Genomic DNA, 24,493 nt, shown 5'->3' on the forward strand with positions numbered 1-24,493 from the left:
GGGCTCGGGAAGAGCGCCGCCAATCGGAAGCGCTCGGGTCGGGCCCCCGCCCCGCCTCCGAACTCCGCCCCCCCCGCCCGAGCGGGCTCGGAAGAGCGCCACCAATCGGAAGCGCTCGGGTCGGCCCCCCCCCCCGCCCCCGCCCCCTGACTCCGCCCCCACCCCCCCAGCCCGAGCGGGCTCGGGAAGAGCGCCGCCAATCGGAAGCGCTCGGGTCGGGCCCCCCCCCCGCCCCGCCCCCGGACTCCGCCCACCCACCCCCCGCCCGAGCGGGCTCGGGAAGAGCGCCGCCAATCGGAAGCGCTCGGGTCGGGCCCCCGCCCCGCCCCCCAGTCTAGCCCGAGTGCGCCTGCGCGCAGGTGGGCGGGAAGGCGGGGCTGGGTTCTGGAATGCAAGACGTGGAGCTGCAGGTACTGTGCCGTCTGGGGGCGGGGGCGCGGCGCCTCCTCGGCTGCCCTCCCTCTCTCTGTCCCTTTCTCGTCTCCAGTGCATCCCTTCCGTGTCGTCCTTGGCCCCCCCACCCCTTCTCTTGAGTCAGAGCCCGCTTAAACCGTCACCACGTCCCCCTTCTGTCGCCCTGACCTTACCTTACCTTACGTCGCCCCCGCCGTGAGGAATATTTTATTTTTGTTTCTAGCCATCTGTGTGTCTGTGGCTGCAGTTGCCCGAGGAGGTCAGAAGACGTCTGCATCCTCTGTGTCTGTGGTCACAAATGGTTGTGAGCCACCTGATCTGGGTGCTGGCTTTCTTGACTCTGGTCCTCTGGAAGAACCAGTGCTTCTAACTGCTGAGCCAGCTCCAGCCCGGCACCCTTGTCACTCTTTTTTTTTATTCCCCTGAAGCCCTGATTGGCCCTAGATGTGCACTTTTCTCTGTTTATGTGACAGGGTCCCATTGGAACACAAACTGACCTCGAATTCACCATGCATCTCTGTCTGGCCTGGGATTCTTGATCCCTTTGCTCAGCCTCCTGAGTGCAGGGCTCACAGGCTTGCTGAGCCAATCCGTCTTTCTGTCATCATCGTCTTTGTTACCCACGCATCGTTTTTGTTGTCGTTCCTCCTTCATGAACCCTCATTTACACAACATCTCTTTCCAAAATTCCTGTCTCCGTCTCCCCTTGGGTTCCCCTCACACCGTCCTAGCGTCTCCAACAGTGGTCCTGACACCATCCTCTGTATCTCATGACTCCAGCAGTCCCCACAAGTGGCAGGGTTTCTCTGTGGCTTTGGAGGCTGTCCTGGAACTAGCTCTTGTAGACTAGGCTGGTCTCGAACTCAACAGAGACCAGCCTGCCTCAGCTGGGATTAAAGGCATGCACCACCAACACCTGGCATTCTTTCTTCTTCTTTTTAATGTCTGGAGTTTTGTTTTGTTTTAATATACATGGATGTTTTGCCTACATGTATATATGTCTGAGAACTACATGAGACCAGAAGAGGACATCAGTCTCCCTGGAACTAGAATTATAGATGGTTGTGACCTAGCCTGTGGATACAGGAATTGAATCCAGGTCCTCTGGAGAGTGACCAGTACTCTCTAAACGATCTTTCCAGCACCAGACTCCTTAGTCTTACTGGCCAGCTAGTCTTGCCAAGTCAGTGACCAGGTTCAGCAAGAGATACTGTCTCAAAAAATAAAAGATGTGTCAGGAATGGTGACACATGCTTTTAATCCCGGTAATCAGAGGCAGAGACAGGGAGATCTCTGTGAGTTCCAGGCTACCCTGATCTATATAGCTTTATGGAGTTCCAGGCCAGACAGAGCTACCACGTAAGACCCTGCCTAAAATAATGATGATAGTAGGCCAGGCGTTGGTGGCACGCGCCTTTAATGCCAGCACTCGGAAGGCAGAGGCAGGCAGATCTCTGTGAGTTCAAAGCCAGCCTGGCCTGCATTTTGTTGTCTTATAATGTCAGTGTGTTCATTGACCCCACTCTGCCACCACAGACAACCACAACACCCTAGGATTGCCAAAATGCAGTGACCTCTGCAACTTTTTGTTTGTTTGTTTGTTTTTGTTTTGTTTTGTTTTTCGAGACAGGGTTTCTCTCTGGCTTTGGAGCCTGTCCTGGAACTAGCTCTTGTAGACCAGGCTGGTCTTGAACTCACAGAGATCCGCCTGCCTCTGCCTCGGAGTGCTGGGATTAAAGGTGTGCACCACCACTGCCCCGCTCCTCTGCAACTTTGTAATCATAGCTCCAAACTATGGAAACTGTCAGCCAGCTTGCTTCTGTACTTAGTCTTTTGTTCTGTTGGATTGTGGGACCCTCATGGCCCATAGTGAGAGCAGGGAGCTAGTGTTGTGGGAACTGAGGAGGGCTTGGGTAGGTTGTTTAAACCTAGTTCTCCCTGGACCTTCTAGAATGGGGGATGGGGGGGGCGCTGCAGGCAGAGACATGAAGCAGGAACTCACCTTAGTCAGAACTCAGCAGTGAACTGGACATGGTGGTAACACGTCTCTAGTACCAATACTAAGGAGACTGAGATATCTAGAGTTCAACACCAGCCCGGTCTACATAGGGAGTTCCAGGCCAGCCAAGACTATGGAGAAAGCTCAAATCTATAGTGATACCATGTCTTATGCAGTGCTTTTTTGTTTTTGTTTTTTTTTTTTTTTTTTTTTTTGAGATGTCTCATGTGGTCCAGGCTGGCCTTGAACTTACTGTGTAATTGAGGAGACTGACCTTGAACTGATCCTCCTACCTCCTACCTAATGCTGGCTCAGGCATTATTTTATACTAGTTAGCCATGTAAGTCTGGGACTGGAGCACCCTGACTCCATTACTGTTTTGTTTGTTTGTTGTTTGTTTTTTTTTTTCCATTGTACTTTTAAACAGCATCTCACTATGGAGTCCTGGATAGCCTGGAACTCTCTATGTAGACCAGGCTGGTCTTAAACTCCCAGAGATCTGTCTGCTTCTGCCTCCCAAATGCTAGGATTAAAGGTTTATGCCACAAGCCGGGGCATTGGTGGCATTATAAATTGTTTGGCCTGTTGCTCAGGCTTCTTACTAACAAAGTCTTTTTTTTTTTTTAGATTTTATTTATTTATTATGTATACAGTCTTCTGCCTGCATGCCAGCAGAGTGCATCAAATTTCATTCAAGGTGGTTGTGAGCCACCATGTGGTTGCCGGGAATTGAACTCAGGGCCTCTGGAAGAACAGTCAGAGCTCTTAACCACTGAGCCACCTCTCCAGCCCCTTCTTACTAACAAATGCTTACAACTTAAATTCACCCATAATTCTTATCTATGTTTAGCCACGGTGGCTTGGTACCTTTTCCCATCTTGCATCCTCTACCTCTGGCTGGCTACTACTGCATCTCTTGTTTTTTTTTTTTTTTCTTCAAAGATTTTATTTATTTATTATGTATACAACATTCTGCTTCCATGTATGTCTGCACACCAGAAGAGGGCACCAGATCTCATCATGGATGGTTGTGAGCCACCATGTGGTTGCTGGGAATTGAACTCAGGACCTCTGGAAGAGCAGTCGGTGCTCTTAGCCTCTGAGCCATCTCTCCAGCCCCATGCATCTCTTGTTTTTCCTCTTCCCAGAATTCTCCTAGTCTGGTAGCCCTGCCTATACTTCCTGCCTGGCTACTGGCCAATCAGCGTTTTATTAAACCAATAGGAGTGACAGATCTTCACAGTGAACAAGAACATTATCTCATATCAGCGAATGCCACCACAAACAGCCTTCCTCGGTTGTGTAACTAAGTAGCTGCATGACCTAACAATGTGCATATTCCCTGCTATACCTAGGTTAACACGCCTGCAGTATGGGGATGAAAACAAACGTAAGAGAAGCCAGGCTTGTGGCTCACACCTCTAATCCCAGCATTTAGGAGGTTGAGGCTGCAGGATCAAGAGTTCACAGTCATCTTTTGCTATATAGTGAGTTTGAGGACAGACTGGGCCATGTGAGACCCTAAAAATGCTAAAGAACAAGAAAAGAAAATACAAGTTATTTGTTCAACATATTTCCTAAAGATTTGCTGTATGCCCAACACTGTGCCAGGCACTGGGGACAAATAAGTGACCAGAACACAAAGACGCCTTGATCTTATGGGGGTCTATAGTCTGGTTGGCATAAGAGACAATGAGTAAATAAGTAAGCTAACTATTCGATAGGTTAGAAGGTGACACAGGGCCGGGTGTTGGTGGCGCACACCTTTAATCCCAGCACTCGGGAGGCAGAGACAGGCGGATCTCTGGGAGTTCAAGGCCAGCCTGGTCTCCAGAGCGAGTTCCAGCAGGATAGGTCCAAAGCTACACAGAGAAACCCTGTCTGGAAAAAAACTAAAAAAAAAAAAAAAAAATAGTTTCAGAGTCTGGTATGGTGTCAGGCACCTGTAATCGAAACCAGCCCTTAGGAGATGGAGACAGGAGAATCTACAGTTCAATGTCACCCTAGCTACATTGTAAATTGCAGACAGCCTGAGCTACATAGAGGGACCTTGTCAAGTGTGTGTTTGTGTGTGTGTGTGTGATTATGTGTGTGTGTGTGTGTGTGTGTGTGTGTGTGTGTGTGTGTGTTTCCCCATTGTGGTGATGCATACCTGAAATCCTAGCACTCTAGAAACTGAGTCAGGAGGACTAAGAAATCTAGCCTGTGCCCGGTGATAGTGGCACACGCCTTTAGTCATAGCAATTGGGAAGCAGAGGCAGGTGGATCTTTGTGAGTTTGAGGCCAACCTGGTCTATAGAATGAGTTCCAGGACAGGCTCCCATGCTACAGAGAAACCCTGTCTCCAGGGGGTTGGGGGGGTAATTCTACCCTAGCCTGAGGTACATAAACCCTGTCTCACTAAAACAAACAACACATACTTTTTGTTGGTTTGAGGGGATTCTTGTTTTGTTTTGTTTTTTTTTTTTTAAAGATTTTATTCATTTATTTATTATGTATACAGTCTTCTGCCTGCATGCAGGCAGAGGGCACCAGATCTCATTCAAGGCTGTCTGAGCCACCATGTGGTTGCTGGGAATTGAACTCAGGACCTCTGGAAGAACAGTCAGTGCTCTTAACCGATGAGCCATCTCTCCAGCCCGATTCTTGGTTTTATTTGGCCCTGTGTGGGGTATTTACAAGTGGGTGCATATGTTCAGAGTCCAAAGAAGGACACCATCAGTGGCTTCCTTTGTCACTGTCTGCCTTATTCCTTGAGCTCGGTCAGGCAAACCCAACACACTGCTTCCAATGCTAGGGTTACAGGTGCCACCCTCAGCTTTTTGTGTGGCTGCTGGAGATTCAAACACAGATCCTTAGGCTTGGTCGGCCAACACACTTGCCCACTGACCCAACTCTCCCTTCTCTGGTTTTCTTTCTGTTTTTGTTTTTTGTTTTTTTTTCTTTGTTTTTTTAGACAAGGTGTCACTCCATAGTCCAGACTGGCCTGGAACCCATGATCCTCCTGCCTCAGCCTCCCAGGTGTGGGATTACAGCATTTTGTACTGTTTCTAGAATAAAGCTTATCAATGGATAGTCACTGAATAGATTTAGCTGCATGAGCAGATAGATGAACTGGGTACCTGGCACAACCTGCTGCTACTGTGCCCAGGTGCTGGGGCACAGGGGTGACTAGAACAGCCTAGTCCTGTCCCATAGGGCTCCCAACTCTGCAGGAGTAAGGGAGCCATCAGCACGCAGGGACAGCCCCTAGAGGTTGGGGCTCAGATAGGAAGCCCAGGTAGTGAAATAGGGATAGGATAGAGGAGGCATGGGGAGAGGACCCTAAGCTGAACGTATAGCCTCTTTCAGGGAACTGTGTGGCTGAGGTGTGCAGGATGGAGAGGGGGTGGGATACCTGCTCACTGGGCTACGGGAAGCAGCTGGGACTTTGTTCTGAGGACATGAGGGAGCCACAGAGCTTTTGATCAGAAGGATGATGAAGAGTGGGGACCTGGGGAGGGGGCTGGAGTGGGGAGCCTGATAGATAAGGGCAGATCAAAGCAGGACCCGACTCTCAGGGGCCCAAATAGATACGCATGGAGTCTAGGACAAGTCCCAGGACTGAAGGAAGAGGTGACACTCAGGCTAAGGATTGAAGACATTGAAAACTAGGTAGAGCGGGACAGTCGTGGTAAACGCCTTTAATCCCAGCACTCCCAGAGGCAGAGGCAGGAGGATCTCTGTGAGTCCCAGGCCATCCTGGTCTACAGAGTGAGTTCCAGGACAGGCTCCAAAGATACATAGAGGAAACCCTGTCTCAGAAAACCAAAAAGAAAAAGAAAAAGAAAGGTGTTGAGCAGGAGTAGGACAGTTTAGAATTCTGAGTTCTAGTTCAGAAGTATTTATCGTTCGTAATGCTATTCTGGACCTGTGTAACTTGTTCTTCAGACCAAGCACACACAAAATAAATAAAGTGTAATTTTATAATTAACAAGCAAGCAAGCATGCCTTTGATTCCAGTGCTCATGAGGTGGAGGCAGGCAGATCTCTTTTGAGTTCCAGAACAGTCTGATCTACATAGTGAATTTCAGGCTAGGCAGGGCCACCTAGCAAGACTTTGTCTCAAAAGACAGAAACCAAAAGAAATAAGTAAGGTGTGGTGGCATTCTTGTAGTCCCCCTGTCTAGAGGAAGAGGCAAGAGGTCAAGGCCAGCCTGGTCTACACAGTGAGTTCCAGGCCAGCCAGGGCTACATAGCAAGACTGGAGAGAGAACGAATCAGATCCAGGTGTAATTCCAACAACCTAGAAAGTGGAGATGGACTTAGTAGCCTTATGAAAGCACAAGGCCCTGGCTTCACTCTTAGCACAAGAAAAGGAAGGGAGGGAGAGAGGGAAGAAAGAAAGGGAGGAAGGAAGGGAGGGAGGGAGGGAGAGAGAGAGAGAAAGAAAGAAAGAAAAATTAGTTCAAGGACTACATAGTGCAGACACTGTCTCAAGAAGAATGTACCTAGCCAGGTGGTAGTGGCGCACACTTTTAATCCCAGCACTCGGGAGGCAGAGGCAGGTGGATCTCTGTGAGTTCGAGGCTAGCCTGGTCTACAGAGCTACACAGAGAAAACCTGTCTCAGAAAAGAAAGAAAGAAAGAAAGAAAGAAAGAAAGAAAGAAAGAAAGAAAGAAAGAAAGAAAGTGCCTGTCATGAGGGTAACGCCTTTAATCCCAGAACCCCGGAGGCAGAGGCAGGAGGATCTCTGTGAGTTCCAGCACAGCCAGTGCTATGGAGAGAGACTCTGTCTCAAATGAAAAGGAAAAAAAGGAGAATGGTTGTGAGACTCACAGGAAGCAACCACCTTTCCCAGATGTCCTAGTCTTGAGCTCAGAGCCCAGGGCTTGCCCATTTAACATTCATACACGCCCTAAGCCCAGCTATAAGATGATCTCAGCTTTGTGAATGAGGCCAGCTGTGCTCAGAAAAGCCAGACTGAAGCCACTCAGCAAAAAAAGTGGCAGGGATGGGATCTGAACCCCGAACTATCCCGTCCAGGGCATTGCTGATGGCAAGTGAAACAGAGCAAGACTCCCACTGCCGCTCATCTAAAAGTGAGTATTCAGGCAGCCCAGACCCAGCATCTATCTCAAAAGCCCAGCCCAGGGCTGGAGAGATGGTTCAGCCCTTAAGAGCACTGGCTGCTCTTCCAGAGACCAGGATTCAGTTCCCAGCACCCACACGGCAGCTCACAACATCTGTAACTCCAGTTCCAAGGGATCTGATGCCCTCTTCTGGCCTCCTTGAGTGCTGTGCACATGTATGGTGCCCAGACACACATGTAGGCAAACACCCATACATATAAAATAAATTATTTTTTAAAAAAATCCCAAGCCGGGCAGTGGAGGCACATACCTTTAATCCCAGCCCTCTGGAGGCAGAGGCAGGTGGATCTCTGTGAGTTGGAGCCAGCCCGGTCTACAGAGCTACACAGAAAAACCCTGTCTTGAAAAAAAAAAATCCCAGCCAGTGTTGTTTCCTCCTTGTCTGCAGATTGTGGTGTCAGGCATGAACACAGACAGGACCACAGGCTAAGGAACTGGAAGCTATTCTGTGGACGGGAAGAAGGTACGTTTCCTGGCTGAGGTGCACCCCATGTATAAAAGGAAACTGAGCGGGAGGTCAGCTGGGTCGATTGTACTGAGGCCTTTGGACACCTGCATAAATGTGGCATGGGCCATGGAGGAATGCCAGCTTCTAGTCACTTCAGTCATAGTCTTGTTATGAGCCCCCGTCCCTCATGGGTCCGACTCCTGCTCCAGCTGAGGCCACCTGTCTTTGGAGGCTAGGGGTGGGGAGAAGGGACACCCCAACTAGGAGCCTGAGCCAAATTACATTTCAGTTTCTATGGAAATTATGAAGAGGCAGGATGGCTGGTGAGTAAAGGCTTTTGTCAGTGAGCTGATTGCCTGGATTCAGCCTGCTGGTCCTGCAGATAAAAAGAGAACTGACCCTTGCAGGTTGTCCTCTGACCTCTGTATGATTGCCATGGCACACCCAGAATAAATGTAATAAGAATTTCAAAGATATTAAACATAGCATTTAAAATAATTTAACGATTAGTCGTTTCATACAGGGTCTGTATGTCTGTATACAGGGTCTGTATAGCCCATGCTGGCCTCAAATTTCACCAGTCCTCTTGGCTCCAACTAGCGAATGCTAGAATGACAGGTGTGTGCCTCCATGTCCTGCTAAATTAATTTTTTAAAAGACTTATTTTTGCCAGGTGGTGGTGGTGTCTGCCTTTAATCCCAGAATTCAGGAGGCAGGGGCAGGGGGATCTCTTTGAGTTCCAGGACAGTCTGATCTACAGAATGAGTTCTAGGACAGCCAGGGCTACAAAGAGAAACTCTGTCTCAAAAAATTTATATATATATATATATATATATATATATATATATATATATATATGTCATGACCACAAAAGAGCACTGGATTCCCTGGAGCTGGAGTTACAGGCAGTGTGAGCTGCTCCTCTCCTGTGGAATTGAGACCCCAACTCAGGTCCTCTGAAAGAGCAGTGTTCTTGACCGCTGGCCCATCTCTCCAGCTGGTTTTATTTGTGCTGGAGATCAGGCATGTCTCAAACTCTTTGTAGCTGAGTTCATGACATTGAACTCGTGGTGAATTCCTGCTTTCACCTCCCAAGTGCGAGGACGACAAACTTGTGCCTTTGCATCCCATTTCCAACTTTGTATTCTTCGGTGAAATGTTTCTCCTCAAAGCCTTCAGAAATAATAAAAGTCAAGCCTTCCTTTCTCCTCCCGCCTCCTCCCTGTAGTTCACACACTCCAAGGCTATACTGTCTTCTGCTTCTATGAGTTCTTCCCCTCAGCCTCAGATAACCTTGGCACTTGTCCTTGCTTGCTGGTTTTTGGGGGGTTTTTTGTTTTGTTTTATTTCTCAAGACAGGGTTTCTCTGTGGCTTTGGAGGCTGTCCTGGAACTAGCTCTTGTAGACCAGGCTGGTCTCGAACTCACAGAGATCTGCCTGCCTCTGCCTCCCAAGTGCTGGGATTAAAGGCACGGGCTACCACCGCCTAGCAAAGAATTATTATTATTATTATTATTATTATTATTATTATTATTATTATTATTATTTTGGTTTGTTGAGACAGGATTTCTCTGTGTAGCTTTGGAGCCTGTCCTGGCACTCACTCTGTAGACCAGACTGACCTCAAACTCACAGAGATCCTCCTGCCTCTGCTTCCCTAGTGCTGGGATTAAAGGCATGTGCCACCACTGCCCTACTTGCTGGATTTTTAGATCCTGGTTTTTCTTTTCTTGAGACAGTTTTCTCTGTGTAACCCTGTCTGCCCTGGAATTCATTCTGTAGACCAGGCTGGCCTTGAACTCAAGACATCTGCACAAGAGATCTGCCTTCAAGTGCTGGGTTTAAAGGTGTACACCACCAAACCCAGCTTGTTTTTCTTTTCTGAGACAGTTTCTCACTCTTCAGCCAGGCTGACCTGGACTTCATAGACTTCTCCTGCCTCAGTCTTCCTGGTTATGCAGGAAGTGGGGCTATAATGCCAGGACTTCAGAGACTCAGGCAAGATTGCTAAAAGACCACTTTGGGTTGTACAATGAGTGAAAGACTAGCCTGATCCAACCACCCAAAACGTTTATTAATAATAAGAAAGCAGGGGCTGCAGAGGTGGCTCAGAGGTTAAGAGCACTGACCGCTCTCCCAGAGGTCTTGGGTTCGATTCCAAGCAACCACATGGCAGCTGGCAACTGTCTGTAACTCAAGTTCCTGACACCCTTATACAGGCATACACACAAAGGCAAAACAGCAACATACATAAAAAATAAAATAAATATTTTAAAAAAGTAAGGAGAAGAAGAAAGCCAGCTGGAGATGTAGCCCCTTGGTAGGGTGTTTGCAGTGCCCTGGATCTGAAGTTCAGTAGCACATATACAAACCGAGAGGGCCATCCCTTAGAAGCAACCACAGGCTGTTTGTGCCTCTCAACACCAAGGCAGACTCTCTCTGTGTCACTTCCTGTGTGTTTGGGGCTGGCTAGGAGGAGAGAAGAGAGAAGGGACCACCTGTTTATTTCCCTAGCTTTAAATCTGATTTGCATCAGCCTGGGCTCAAAAGACTTAAATAAATGGCATTAAAAATTTTATTTTTAAATCCTGCTTGGATAGAATGTGGGATCTAGAATCCTCAGATCTTTTTTTATATATGCATATATCTCTAAAAATATCAATTGACTTAAAAGTAAAAATACAGACTACCAGAAAACCCACCACCTCTGTGGCCTTCAGCGACGGCTCTCCCATCCCATTGCTATCTTCCGCTGAGCTTGTCCCTTTCGGTGACGTTACCCAACCCTGAGCTCCCCACTTTATCTCCCGAGCGTCTTCAAGCTTGTAACCTTACTTGATTTTCACTAGGGTGCCCGTGGCACAAAAATTCACACTTGTAGGTCCGAGGAAGGGTGAGAATTGCTTTTCCTCTGACTTTGCGGTCTCTCTCGGGCTGGGGTGGGGGATCGGGGTGGCGAGGCCCATCCCCCAGCCCTGCGCCCTCCCTCTCCCCCCTCCCCCCTGCACGCCGGGCCAGGTTGCTGGCAACCACCCTGGCTCCCCTTCCCCGCTGCGGTGAGAGCGAGCGAGCGAGCGAGCGAGCCGGCCGCTGCGTGCGCAGTGCGCAGACTCCCCGCTGCAGCGGGCGTGGCCCGCGGAGGCCCCGCCTCCCCTCTGCTCCCGCCCCACTCAGCTGCTCGGGCAGACGCCGGAGGCAACTGCAGAGTAAGAGCGGGGTCGCGCTAGGGAGGGGGCTGGGGAGCGGGGGCGCGGGGCCTGGGCGGCCGCCCAGGCCCCGGGCTGTGGGTCTCGGGTGGCCGGTGGCCGGGTAGCAGATCTACCTGGGGATCGGCAGACGCTGCACCTGGAGCGTCTCCGTGAGTCATCAATCCCAAGGCTGCTGAGAAGAGCCGGGCACAGGGATTGGGGCGCCCTGGGCCCCAGCTAGGAATGTCTCTTTGGAGTTACCTAGACTCCAGCTCAGCATGGAACAGGACGGGGGTGCTGATGGGGAGCCCCGTGGGTGCTAAGGACGGACAAGCTGGAGGCTTTGAAAGGCGGCGGGATGATGGCACTGGGGTGGGAAAAAAAAAAAAAAAAGCCTTGGACCTTCAGGGATTTCAACATCCCTGCTGACCAGCCACCAGCTTCCTCCTTTTGGGGTGACGGGCACAGGGCCAGGGGTCCCCGTGATCTTCGGAGAAGAGGGTTCTGGTGGATCTCAGAAGCCTAAGAACGTCCACTTTTCCGCCATCCCCCCCCCCAAGGCCCAGACCGCCCCCCACACAGGGCCTGCTTCTTGTTTTCCCCAGTTTCCCGTCCCTGACACACCCACCTGGCCGCCTCGGCTCCGCAGTCTCCCAGCTGCCAGGCAATATGAAGCCTAAACTGATGTACCAGGAGGTGGGTAGGAGGATGGGGTGATGGGATGCCCAGCGGGGAGGGGCTGGGGGCTTTGGAAGGGTACCAGACCCACCAAACCATCCTGTTACTCCCACTCCCCCATCCCTTCCCGACCCCACAGCTGAAGGTCCCTGTTGAGGAGCCTGCGGGAGAACTGCCCGTGAATGAAATCGAGGCCTGGAAGGCAGCGGAGAAGGTAGGAGTAAGCTGCCCCCTTGAACTTTCTCAGAGACTGTGGCTCTGAGACTGGGGTGGGAAAAGGGTGGGGTGACCAGCCTTGTGTAAGCTGACAGCGTCCCTTTCCCTCCCCACAGAAAGCCCGCTGGGTCCTGCTGGTCCTTATCCTGGCGGTGGTGGGCTTCGGTGCCCTGATGACTCAGCTGTTTCTATGGGAATACGGGGATTTGCATCTATTTGGACCCAACCAGCGACCAGCCCCCTGCTATGACCCCTGCGAGTAAGTGGCAGGGGAGCTGGATGGTGGGTGGGAGGGGTCCTGCCAGCCCAGGGACATTTAAACCTGCAAGAGCACATGCGCTTTGGTGCACCCAGCGCTGTGATGAGGGGGTTGAGGGTGCCCACGTCCATGCCCGCTCCCTCCCCCTGCTGTTTCCATGGCAACCACAGCGTCATCATTCTTTATCCAGGACTGTGAACACATGGGCACAGCATCTCCCATCTACATCTGTGGATACACACACACGCACACATCCCTCCCACGCCTCTAGACAGACCAGTGAGAACACACACACACACCCCAGATTTCCATCCACATTTGGGGACCAGCAGAGCTTTTCTGTCCCAACCTGTCATCTCTGGCCCTCTATGACTGACAGATGTCCTCCATACCTTCAGAGCCGTGCTGGTGGAGAGCATTCCCGAAGGTCTGGAGTTCCCCAATGCCACCACGAGCAACCCCTCCACTAGCCAGGCCTGGTTGGGCCTCCTTGCTGGTGCTCACAGCAGCCTGGACATCGCGTCCTTCTACTGGACCCTCACCAACAATGACACCCACACGCAAGAGCCCTCTGCCCAGCAGGTAGGTACCCAGAAGCCTCCCTTCCCACCCAGCCCCCAACTGGCTTGTGGGAATGGTGGCAATGGAGAGGGATTGGAAGGAGGGAGTTTCTGCCACCCTGGAGCCAGGTGGGAGTGTCTTCCAGGCTAACTGGACACAGGTGTTTAGTAACCGTCTGAACTAAGGGTGGTGTTTTTGTGTCCTGATTATCTGGAGGCTTCTGAATGTCCAGTATCAATCCTGAATCCATCACACTAGAATAAGTTCTAGCCCACCCTGAGCCAGACTTGCACCTCCCGTTCTGTGGATGACCTTAGGCAGGGCCCCTCTCCTCCCAGACTTCCCTCACCTTAATCTGAAAATTGCAAACAGCCTACTGCTCCACTGCTGGGCTCCTGTGAGGATGCAAAGGGCTTAATCTGTGCAAATTTAGTTCAGTGCCAAGAACAGACTCAGCGCTTTCTGAGTGTTTACTGTTAAGATATGATCGTCACTGGCCGGGTGGTGGTAGTGGTGATGCACGCCTTTAATCCCAGCACTCGGGAGGCTGAGGCAGGTGGATCTCTGTGAGTTCAAAGTCAGCCTGGTCTACAAGAGGTAGTTCCAGGACAGCCTCCAAAGCCACAGAGAAACTCTGTCTCAAAAACAAAACAAACAAACAAAAAAGACATGATTGTTAAGCCTGGCAAGAGGATGCTTACCTGGAATCCCAGCATTCTGGGAGCTGGGCCTTGTGGTACAGCTGATAGTCCCAGCTACTCAGAGGCTGAGGCAGGAGAATCTCAAGTTTAAGTCCTGCTGCAGCTTCAAATCAAGTTTATGGTCAGCCCTCGCAACTTAAGGAGATGCTCTTGCTCAGCTAACAGAAAAGTGGGGGCTGGTAAGATGGCTCAGCAGCCGAGCATTGGTGGCGCACGCCTTTAATCCCAGCACTCGAGAGGCAGAGGCAGGCAGATCTCTGTGAGTTCGAGGCCAGCCTGGTCTCCAGAGCAAGTTCCAGGATAGGCTCCAAAGCTACACAGAGAAACCCTGTCTCGAAAAACCAAAAAAAAAAACAAAAACAAACAAAAAAAAAAAAAACAAAAAAACAGATGTCTCAGCAGGTAAAATCACTTGCCACACAAACCAGACAACCTGAGTTCAATCCCAAGAACCCACAGTCAATGAGAGAACTGACTCCCTCAGGTTGTTCTCTGACATCCATCCATATGTATGTGTACATACATGCAGGCACGCTCGCGCGCGCGCGCACACACACACACACACACACACACACACACACACACACACACAATAATGAAATCTTTACAAAAAGGGGAGTGTGTGTGTAACTCTGGAGTAGAACACTTGCCTGTCGTGTGCAAGGCTCAGTGTTGCATCCCCAGTACCCCCCCCCACACACACACACAAAGAAAGATGAAGGATTTCAGTATCGTAATCCTTCTGAGTCTTCTAATGTAAGAAGGTTAAAGTGAAACCTATTCATTCTTATGGGGGCACCTGTGAGGGTGGTTTTGGAGCACTGGCTGGCCCAGCCCCCTCAGCAGCTGTCTCCCACAGGGTGAAGAGATTCTCCAGCAGCTCCAGGCTCTGGCTCCTCGAGGTGTAAAGGTTCGAATCGCTGTGAGCAAACCTAACGGACCTCTGGCTGATCTGCAGTCCCTGCTACAGAGTGGTGAGCTGGCAACAGCAAGGGTAGCTGGCCTGGGGCTGCCCAAGCTGGCCCCTGACTGCTGTCCCTGCTTTTGGTCACAGGTGCCCAGGTCCGCATGGTGGACATGCAGAAGCTGACCCACGGGGTCCTACACACCAAGTTCTGGGTGGTGGATCAGACCCACTTTTACCTGGGCAGTGCCAACATGGACTGGCGCTCGCTGACCCAGGTCTGTGTGTACCCTGCCCGCCTTCATTGCCAACCACCCCCCCCCTCCAACTTCCGTATCCATCCCGCGGCTCAGCCCTCAACTGCCTTGTTCCTGCAGCAGCCTAGGGTTCCCTGTGAGTCCTGTTGGCAGCTGCCAGGACACAGAGCCCTGGAGGTCCTATCCGCTTACCCGGCCTTCATTGTACATTCCTTGTGTGTATTTGAAGCCCATCTCTGACCTGGGGGACCTGGGGGACACGGGGGTAACAGGTAGGTTTCCCGGATGTGCAGTTCAGTGTGGAGCCCCGCCTATCGCCAGGCAGCCACAGCTCAGAGAGCTCAGGGCCAGGATGGAGAAGAAACAAAGGCTAGGGTGAGATGCTGGTACAAGCCGTGGCAGGGTGGGATGGGGGTGCTGGCAGAGGGTCATGGGTGGGTGTAGGTACAGGCAAAGATCAGGTACAGATGGGGATCTAGGTGGAGGTTTGATGGGGGTGTGTAGGCAGAGGACCCGGCGTGGGATGAAGTGAGACAGAGGGGTAGGGCAGGATGGGGGTGCAGGCAGATAGAGGGTCATATCAGCTGGGATGGAGATGACAGCAGATGGGGAGGTAAAGGCAGGTGGCCAGGGCAGGATGGTCAAGGATGGAATAGGGAAGTTGAGGCAAAGGATTTAGGGGGAAATGAGGAGGCACAAAGCAGAGCTTGTGGCTGGACCTGGGGAAACACAGTGAACCGACTGTAGAAGTCTAAAGCAGACATCGGACCCAACCTGGGCTCTTAGGGAGGGGTCCCCAGCTAGTTAATCTGCCTGAAGCATCAGCAGGGATCAGCACAATAGGGACCGACTCAGGCAAACACGTCCCTAGACTCCTAGTCTCAACAGCTATGCAGGGACATGATAAAGAGTCATGGTATTCCTATGTGTCTGTCTTCCCTCCCAATGGGGCCCATTGAGAGTCCAGGGGAATGCCTGGCACAGTCTGGGGAGCCAACATCTGAGACTGAGCTTGAGCTGGCTGGCATAGGGCAGAAGTAACAGGCATGCAAAGTCTCAGGAAACACGCATTTCACAGGACCTGGTGCTCCAGGACTGATCCGAGATGCTCTAGAGTCTGAGGCAGAATGATTGACAGTTCAGGGCCAGCTGGGATAACTTAGTAAGACCTCGTCTCAACAAGATTTTTAAAAGGGCAGGGGATGGGCCACAGTGGTAAAGAACCTGTCTGGAATCCCCCAGTGAGGGGCTGAGGTGTGGCTCAGTGCTAGAGCCCCTGCCTAGAGTTCCCCAGTGAGGGATTGGCAGTGTGGCTCAGTGGTAGAGCCCCTGCCTAGAATCCCCCAGTGAGGGGCTGGAGGCGTGGCTCAGTGGTAGAGCCCCTGCCTAGAATCCCCCAGTGAGGGCCTGGGGTCTGGCTCAGTGGTAGAGCCCCTGCCTAGAATCCCCCAGTGAGGGCTGGGGTGTGGCTCAGTGGTGGAGCCCCTGCCTAGAATCCCCCAGTGAGGGGCTGGGGGCGTGGCTCAGTGGTAGAGCCCCTGCCTAGAATCCCCCAGTGAGGGGCTGGGGGCGTGGCTCAGTGGTAGAGCCCCTGCCTAGAATCCCCCAGTGAGGGGCTGGGGGCGTGGCTCAGTGGTAGAGCCCCTGCCTAGAATCCCCCAGTGAGGGGCTGGGGGCGTGGCTCAGTGGTGGAGCCCCTGCCTAGAATCCCCCAGTGAGGGGCTGGGGGCGTGGCTCAGTGGGAGCCCCTGCCTAGAATCCCCCAGTGAGGGGCTGGGGGCGGGGCTCAGTGGTAGAGCTCCTGCCTAGAATCCCCCCAATGAGGGGCTGGGGGCGGGGCTCAGTGGTAGAGCCCCTGCCTATAGTGTGTAAGGCCCTAGTTTCAATACCCAGTGCCACAGACAATAAAAACCCTGTAACTTTGCAATGACTGAATGTTTTCTCAAAGCGTAAGTCAAGTTTCTAGCTATACATTTAAGTTCTAGAATGTTAGCTCTTCAGATCGGAGGTACAGGAAAAGTTTGAGTGACAGAGGGAGACGTTGGCTGAGGTAGAAGGTCGGACATGACCGCCCCCATCTGTGAGCATCCAGATGCTCACACCAGGCCGGCATCCCCGGGCTCAGCACTGTCTCCCACAGGTCAAGGAACTGGGGGTCGTCATGTACAACTGCAGCTGCCTCGCTCGAGACCTGACCAAGATTTTTGAGGCCTACTGGTTCCTAGGCCAGGCGGGAAGCTCCATTCCTTCAACCTGGCCGCGGCCGTTTGACACCCGCTACAATCAAGAGACACCAATGGAGATCTGCCTCAATGGCACCCCGGCTCTGGCCTACCTGGCGGTAAGTCGGGGGACGTGGATGTCATGTCCTTCTGGCCACATCATCACTTGCAGCTCCATCTAGAACTGCCTGGTGACTGTTGGGGAGCGAGATCTGGACTCTGTCCTTGGGCCAAAACTTGAGCTGTGTCTCGAGCTCCCTCCGCACTGGATTCATCTGGCAAATGGGTATCCTGGCATTTCCAGCCTCTGTGTGAGGTGCCCACGGGTTCAGAAATCCCAAGCCCTTGATGATTCTGAGTCAGCCACAGGCAGCTCTTGCCGTGTATTCATTTGCTTAGTTTGAGTCAGGGTCTCATGCAGCCTTCACTGGCCTTGAATTATGTACCCGAGGATGGCTTTGAACCACTTTGGCGGGGGTTCAGGATTTTGTTTTTGAGATAGGATCTCACTATAGCCGTGCCCAGCTTGGAACCCACAGAAATCCATCTGCCTTGCCATCTGAGTGCTGAATTTGAAAGCATGGATGCCCAGTCTCCTTTTTTTTTTTTTCAAAATGTATGTTATTGGCCAAGCATGGTGGCGCACACCTTTACTCCCAGCACTCAGGAGGCAGAGGTAGGAGGATCTCTGTAAGTTCTAGACCAGCCTAGTTTACCTAGTGACCAGGCCAGCCAGGGCTACATACTGAGACCCTGTCTCATAATTAAAAAAAAAAAAAGATGGAGAGTGATTGGGAAAGACACCCAATGAAGACCTCTTGCCTCCATACATGAATGTATATATACATACATGCACACATACATACGTGTATATATACATACATGCATGCATACATACATACATACATGTGTGCGCATGTGCGCACACACACACACACACACACACACACAGTATATGGTATACTTCCTTATTGTCTTTTTTCTCCAAAACAGTTTCTCTGTGTAGCCCTGGCTGTCCTTGGAACTCACTCTATAGCCCAGGCTGGTCTCGAACTCACAGAGATCTACCTGCCTCCACTTATTAGTGTGTGTGTGTGCGCGCGTGTGTGTGTATGTGCACATAAGTGAGGGTGCCCGTGGAGAGACCAGAGGCATTGACTTTCCCTGAAACTGAAGTTACAGGGATTAGCAAGCTATCCCGTGTGGGTACTGGGAGATGAACTCGAGTCCTCTGTAAGAACAGGACACACACACTTTTTTTTTTTTTTTTTTGGTTTTTGGTTTCTCTGTGGCTTTTGGAGTCTGTCCTGGAACTCGCTCTTGTAGACCAGGCTGGCCTTGAACTTACATAGATCCACCTGTCTCTGCCTCCTGAGTGCTGGGATTAAAGGCATGCGCCACCACCGCCCGGCCAGGACACACACTCTTAACCACTGAGCCAGAGAACCCCCCCCCCGCTTTTTTTTTTGGTTTCTTGAGGCTAGGTCAAATAATCTTGGGACTCCCTACTTAGCTGAGGCTAGCCCTGAACTTCTGACACTCCGGCTTCTACTTCCCAAATGCCAGCATCTGCAAGAGTGCCCACCTCTTTTTCTTTTGGAACAGGTCCGTGAGGCCCAAGCTTACACCCAACTCTTGATCCTCCTGCCTCAGCCTCCCTCCTGAGTGATGGATTGTGGGTGAATTGCCACCATCTGCACTGACTCTTTGGTGGGGGCATTTACTGAGCTTGACAGACCAAACACTACTGATTGTAGCTCTTGCTACATTTTTTTCAGCTAAGGAAGGCAACTTGGGGTTTCCTGGTTTCCCCTTGAGCAAGTCATCAAGGCCAAAGTCACGGTAGAGGGTCGTGAATCATGAATGCAGGGAGCGTGCTCTCTGGTGCCCTCTGCATAGTCTTCCAGAGCGAGAAACACTTCCTTCTTCCATTGCTGCTTCTGCTTTGAGAGTTGCAGTTTCCTCAGGACTCCAGCGAAGGGCCTGTTGTGACCCCTGACACATGAGGAGTTGCTTAGTCAGGGCTGGATATGACAGAATGGAGCCAAGATCTCCTAATCAGTTGTCTGGAGGTGTCACTAAAACCCTGTCCCTAGCCAGGCGAAGTAGCGTTGTAAGACTCCCCAGAAGCTCAGGCCTCCAGGATCTCAGCCCAGGACCGCGGTCACCCCAATCACCAGGGGGATTCAAAAGCTTGATGCAATCTGCATGAGGCTTTATTAAAGTTGTTTAACGAGCTAACCCCATGTTAGCTCAGGCCTTCCACCCATCCACCATGGCGGATGGCTAGAAAGACAGCTTGAAGTGTCTGCATAGAGATCTTGTAGGGCAGTGTAAGGGGAATGTCTAGGGGTACACACAGGCTCAGGATTGGTGTGCCTCCAAGCTTGGAGGGTTTGCCCTGTGTTGATTGGTCAACTGGTTGTTATGGCCCGTAGGCCCTCCCAGGGTGGTTGCTATGCTCTGCGCGTCATTGCTGTGCACTTGTCCATAAAGCACACCCAGAGCCGTAAAGCATAGCGCCACCAGCTAACTTCTGATTGGTTCCTTGTCACGAGGCAGGCAACTGACCTCCTAGTGACTAAGGCAAGGTCAGGCAAGCACGCATAGGTTGTTATGGCTGCCAAAATGGGGAGCTGGTCCCTTCAGCGTCTGCCTGTAATTCTAGCACCAGGGAGAGTAGAGGCAGGAGGATGAAGAGTTCAAAGTCATTCTGGTTTCATAGTAAATTATAGACCAATAGGACTACATGAGATCCTGCCTCCAGTAAAACCAAGCAACCAAAAATAAAATAGCAAAATTGTAAGGAGCTAGGGAAATGGCTTGGTGGGTAAAATGCTTGCTGTAGAGGCCTGAGGACCCGAGTTCAAATCCCCAGAACTCACAGAAAGCCCAGCATAGTAATTAATGCACACCTTTGGCCCCAGCACCCCAGGAGGTATAGCGGCAGAGACCCTGCACCAAACCAAACGGGAGGTAAGGACCAACACTCACACGCTATGGCACATGTGCATCGGGCATTCACATGTATCATACACACATGATCATATATATAGACCAGAAAAAAAAAAGTATTTGCATTTCATGCAAGTCTCCAAGTAACAAAGAGACATTATAGCTGCCAAATCAGGAACTACGAAAGTGTAGGAATTCTGGAACCAAGCACTTCAATCTCGGCCACACTGATTGGCTATGTGACCTTGGCCAGTAGCCTGCTCCCTCAGCTGCAAAACAGATGGCAGTTACCCTTCTCTTCATGGGTGCTGTTTTCAGTCAGCTCCACAGCGCCTGGTTCATTGTGAGTTGTCCGAACCTGGGGTCTCCTATGATGCTGCCCCTAGCAGGACGCATGTATTGACTGTCCCCTCACCTCCAGAGTGCACCGCCACCACTGTGTCCCAGTGGTCGTACCCCAGACCTGAAGGCTCTGCTCAGCGTGGTGGACAGTGCCCGGAGTTTCATCTACATTGCAGTTATGAACTACCTGCCCACCATGGAGTTCTCCCATCCACGCAGGTACTCTGGGTGGGGGCGGGGCTCAGGATGGGGAACCCCTGTGAGAGGAGGGCTGAGGGGCCTCCAAGAGCAAGCAGGAAGCCCAGGCAGGAGAGCAGATATTGGGGGAGGTATGGAGGCAAGGGTTGTAGCTGTGACAGAGCTCTTGTTTAACATGCTAGAGGCCCCAGGCTCACCCCTAGTGTCACCAAGCAGGGGTGGGGCGAGGGAATGGTTGAATGTGGAGTCAGAAGATAAGAGGGAGAACTGGGAAGAAGGGTCAGTGGGTAAAGTGTTTGCTAAGCAAGAGTGAGTAAGGACCCGTTTGGATCCCCAGCACCTCAAATAAAAGGCACACATGACAGCACGCATCTTTTACCTCAACATGGGGACAGACAGAGACAAGTGGATCCCAAAGGCTTACTGGCAGGCCACCCTAGGTGAATCGGGGTATTCCACGTTAGGAAGAGACCCTGTCTAAAAAAAGTAAGGTGGATCGGGCTAGAGAGATGGCTTAGCAGTTGAGAATGCTTGCTGCTCAGTTCCATGCCCAGCACCTATGTTGTATGTTGTTCCTAGCACCCATGCCAAGAGACTCACAATTGCCTATAATTCCAGTGAATACTCTCTCTCTCTCTCTCTCTCTCTCACACACACACACACACACACACACACACACACACACACACACTCACCCCCTCTCACCCTCTCTCTGTTTCTCTGTCTCTGTCTCTCTTTCTCTCTCTCTCTCTCACACACACACACACACACTCAGGAGATGAGAGGAGGAATTTGGGCATGGTGGTGCATATCTGTAATCCCATCCTTTGGAAGCAAGGCTGAGGTGGAAAGATGGAGACCAGCCTTGGCTACAGACTGAAACTGTCTCAAAACAAAAGACGGGAGGATGAGATGAGTTTTGGGGTAGCCCGGAACAGGAGGTGAGAAATATGAGAATGTAGGAAGAGGGCTTGAGAGCCTCCAAGCCAAAGGTGAAATCTAGAGCTAAAACTGCCTCTTGTAGGGTGGTACACATACACACACGAAGGGCAAGCACTTGTACACATAAAACAAAAATAAATATATCTTTTGGGGCTGGAGAGATGGCTCAGTAGTAAGAGCGCTTGCTGTTCTTTCCCAGCACACATGTCACGTGGCTCACGGCCATCTGTAACTCCAGCCCCAGTCATCTTTGTCTTTGTCTTCTATGGGTATTGATACTCACATGCTCAAGACACAGCTGCACATAGTTAAAACAATATTGAATTCTTAATAAAAAAAAAAAAATAAGTAGGGGCTGGAGAGATGACGTCGAGGTTAGGAGCTGCTCTTCCAGAGGTCCTGAGTTCAATTCTTCTCCCCTCCCACCACAACCACACGGTGGCTCACAACCATCTATAATGAAATCTGGCACCCTCTTCTGGCATGCAGACAGAACACTATATACATAATAAATAAATCTTAAAAAACAGTAAGTACGTCTTTTTAAAAATTAGAAAGAAAGCCGGGCAGTGGTGGCACACAAATTTAGTCCCAGCACTCGGGTGGCAGAGGCAGGCGGATCTCTGTGAGTTCGAGACCAGCCTAGTCTATAAGAGCTAGTTCCAGGACAGCCTCCAAAGCCACAGAGAAACCCCGTCTGGGGTTGGGGAGTAGAAAGAAAAACCCAGGTGGTAGTAGCCCACACCTCTAGTCCCAGCACTCAGGAGGCAGAGGCAGGCGGATCTCTGTGAGTTTGAGGCCAGCCTGGTCTACAGAGCGAGTGCCAGGACAGCCAAGGCTACACAGAGAAACCCTGAATATAAAAACAAAACAAAAAAATTTAAAAAGAAAAATACACCCTCTTCCTCCTGAACCCCTACTCTGCTGTCCCTCAGGTTCTGGCCAGCCATTGATGACGGGTTGCGACGGGCTGCCTATGAACGAGGCGTCAAAGTGCGCTTGCTCGTCAGCTGCTGGGGGCACTCCGAGCCATCCATGCGGTCCTTCCTGCTCTCCCTGGCTGCTCTTCGTGACAACCACACCCACTCTGACATCCAGGTGGTAAGAACTCAGCCCAGACCACCCCTTTCCCACTGTGCACGGTCCTGGGGACACAGCCCACCTGAACCACAAGTGTACAATAAGGATGACCCAGAGTGTACAGCCAAGAGGAGGAAACTATGAATCAGGGCTGACCAGGATCTGGAGCGGGTAGGCAGCGGGTAGACCATCACTGAGGTGGGCAGGGGTGGGTGAGGCTGACACAGAGAAAGACTTTCTGAGGGGCTGTGGCTTTACGTTGCTCTCTAGGACCTCATAAACCAGGGGTGAGCCCACACTTACAATCCCAGCACCTAGGAGGTAGAGGCAAGAAAATCAGGAGTTCAAAGTTATCCTGGTACCCTTGGCTGTAGAGTGAATTCAGGCTAACCTGGGCAATGTAGTGAGGAATGGTCTAAAAACCAGGTGCAGAGGAGGCAGACTGACAGTCTGTGGAACTGGAGAGGTGGCTCTCTGGTTAAGAGCACTTGCTGCTCTTCCAAAGGACCAGATTTTTTAGCTACCAGCTTCCTATGTCTGGGAGCTCACAACAGCCTGTGACTCCAGCTCCAAGGAATCCTCTGGCCCCTGTGGGTACCAGCATACACACACACACACACACACACACACACACACACACACACACACACACTTATAAATCTTTCAAATAGAAGGGAGAGAGACAAAGGCAAGACAAGGGGGACATGAGAGATGATTAGCTTCAGGGTGGAACAAGGGCCCGTGTAGGTCCATGGCCCTTTCCCCACCCCGCCTCAGGTGGCCGTTTGCCGAGGACCAGCTTGCACTGGGCCCTATTTTGGTCCAAGGATCCACCCCACCCCAGAGAAGCAGCCAAGTGCCTCCCCTGCAGTCCCAGAGCTACCCAGTGCACCCCAACTTGCACCTTTAGCTTCTTGCTACCCTCCCCTCCCCTACAGAAACTGTTTGTGGTCCCTGCGGATGAAGCCCAGGCTCGAATCCCCTATGCCCGTGTGAACCACAACAAGTACATGGTGACTGAGCGTGCTGTGTACATTGGTGAGCGCCCCCTTTCCACGGACATAACCTAAGAAGGGAGGGCCTGGGCTCTCCCCCTCCATCAGACCTTACTCTACCCCCCTTCCCCCAGGAACCTCCAACTGGTCTGGGAGCTACTTCACAGAGACAGCAGGCACCTCCCTGCTGGTAACACAGAATGGGCACGATGGCTTGCGCAGCCAGCTGGAAGATGTTTTCCTGAGAGACTGGAATTCCCTATACAGCCATAATCTTGACACCGCAGCTGACAGCGTGGGCAATGCCTGTCGCCTGCTTTGAGGTCCCGCCCAATGCAGAGGCCAAAGCTTCCCAGGGCCCCCTTGGACTCAACTCTGGGTCCCGGTTTTTGTCTCCATGCCCCCTTGCTTCTGTGGCTCCGAAGTCTCCCCACCACACTCCTGTTGCTACCTCCACCTCTGCTGGCCTGACACCCTGGCCCCTGTAGACCTAGCAGAGCTAGGGGAGGATCAGGCCCCAAAGTAGTGGGGCTGCATGCTGGGCCCGGACCTTTGGCCCACCCCCTCTAAGGGGCCAAGATTATGATAAGTAAATAATTATCTGTACAGCCAGCCTGTGCTTAACTTCGTGGCGTAGGTGGGACACTGGTTAGGGGACAGGTGGCATGGACTCTGATGGAGACATCTCAGCATGCGATGCGTACAAGGCTGGCGTGGGCTAGGCACGCTGTATGTGACCACACTGGCAGGCATGGGCCAAGCATGCATATGACAAGCATGTGTTGTACTGAGCATGCTCCAGAGCAATGGGGGAGAAACTATTGCTAAATCCCAGTGTGTACGGGCAGGGCGGGGGGTGGGGGACACAGACAGCCCAACGGATCTGACCAGAGCATGCGCCAGGTCTGAACTTATTCCCACCAGGGCGTTCACACTTAGCATGTCCCGAGCGTGAGGGAGCGAGCATGCCAAGCCTGTCACAAATATAGAGAACTAGTCAG

The 24,493-nt window shown here is 51.6% G+C and overlaps 1 protein-coding gene across 3 annotated transcripts; it reads left to right on the forward strand.

Annotated features, from left to right (window-relative positions):
* The first annotated feature begins 265 nt into the window (after nt 1-265).
* Pld3 (phospholipase D family member 3) lies at nt 266-24,104 on the forward strand. 3 transcript variants are annotated; one of them, XM_027430447.2, is made up of 13 exons: nt 266-410; nt 7,935-8,009; nt 11,788-11,878; nt 12,000-12,074; nt 12,193-12,335; nt 12,734-12,917; nt 14,457-14,571; nt 14,652-14,779; nt 16,899-17,099; nt 20,357-20,496; nt 22,353-22,518; nt 23,436-23,535; nt 23,627-24,104. In XM_027430447.2, exons 3-13 carry the CDS (start codon nt 11,852-11,854, stop codon nt 23,812-23,814), a joined length of 1,467 nt encoding a protein of 488 aa, XP_027286248.1. In that variant the 5' UTR covers nt 266-410; nt 7,935-8,009; nt 11,788-11,851; the 3' UTR covers nt 23,815-24,104. The 3 variants fall into 3 exon arrangements, with proteins under 3 accessions (XP_027286248.1, XP_027286251.1, XP_027286249.1); XM_027430450.2 differs by lacking the exon at nt 7,935-8,009 and having other exon boundaries at nt 348-410; XM_027430448.2 differs by lacking the exons at nt 266-410; nt 7,935-8,009 and adding an exon at nt 11,165-11,200.
* The last annotated feature ends 389 nt before the right edge of the window (nt 24,105-24,493 follow it).

This window comes from Cricetulus griseus, chromosome 9 (genome assembly GCF_003668045.3).
Source record: "Cricetulus griseus strain 17A/GY chromosome 9, alternate assembly CriGri-PICRH-1.0, whole genome shotgun sequence".
NCBI classification, from domain to species: Eukaryota; Metazoa; Chordata; class Mammalia; order Rodentia; family Cricetidae; genus Cricetulus; species Cricetulus griseus.

Bases quoted from the DNA above. Each gene is read 5' to 3' on its own strand.
- Pld3 (XM_027430447.2), top strand. From the start codon at position 11,852: ATGAAGCCTAAACTGATGTACCAGGAG. The intron at 12,918-14,456 runs GTAGGTACCCAG...TGTCTCCCACAG, and splicing joins AAGAGCCCTCTGCCCAGCAG to GGTGAAGAGATTCTCCAGCA. The intron at 17,100-20,356 runs GTAAGTCGGGGG...CCTCACCTCCAG, and splicing joins CGGCTCTGGCCTACCTGGCG to AGTGCACCGCCACCACTGTG.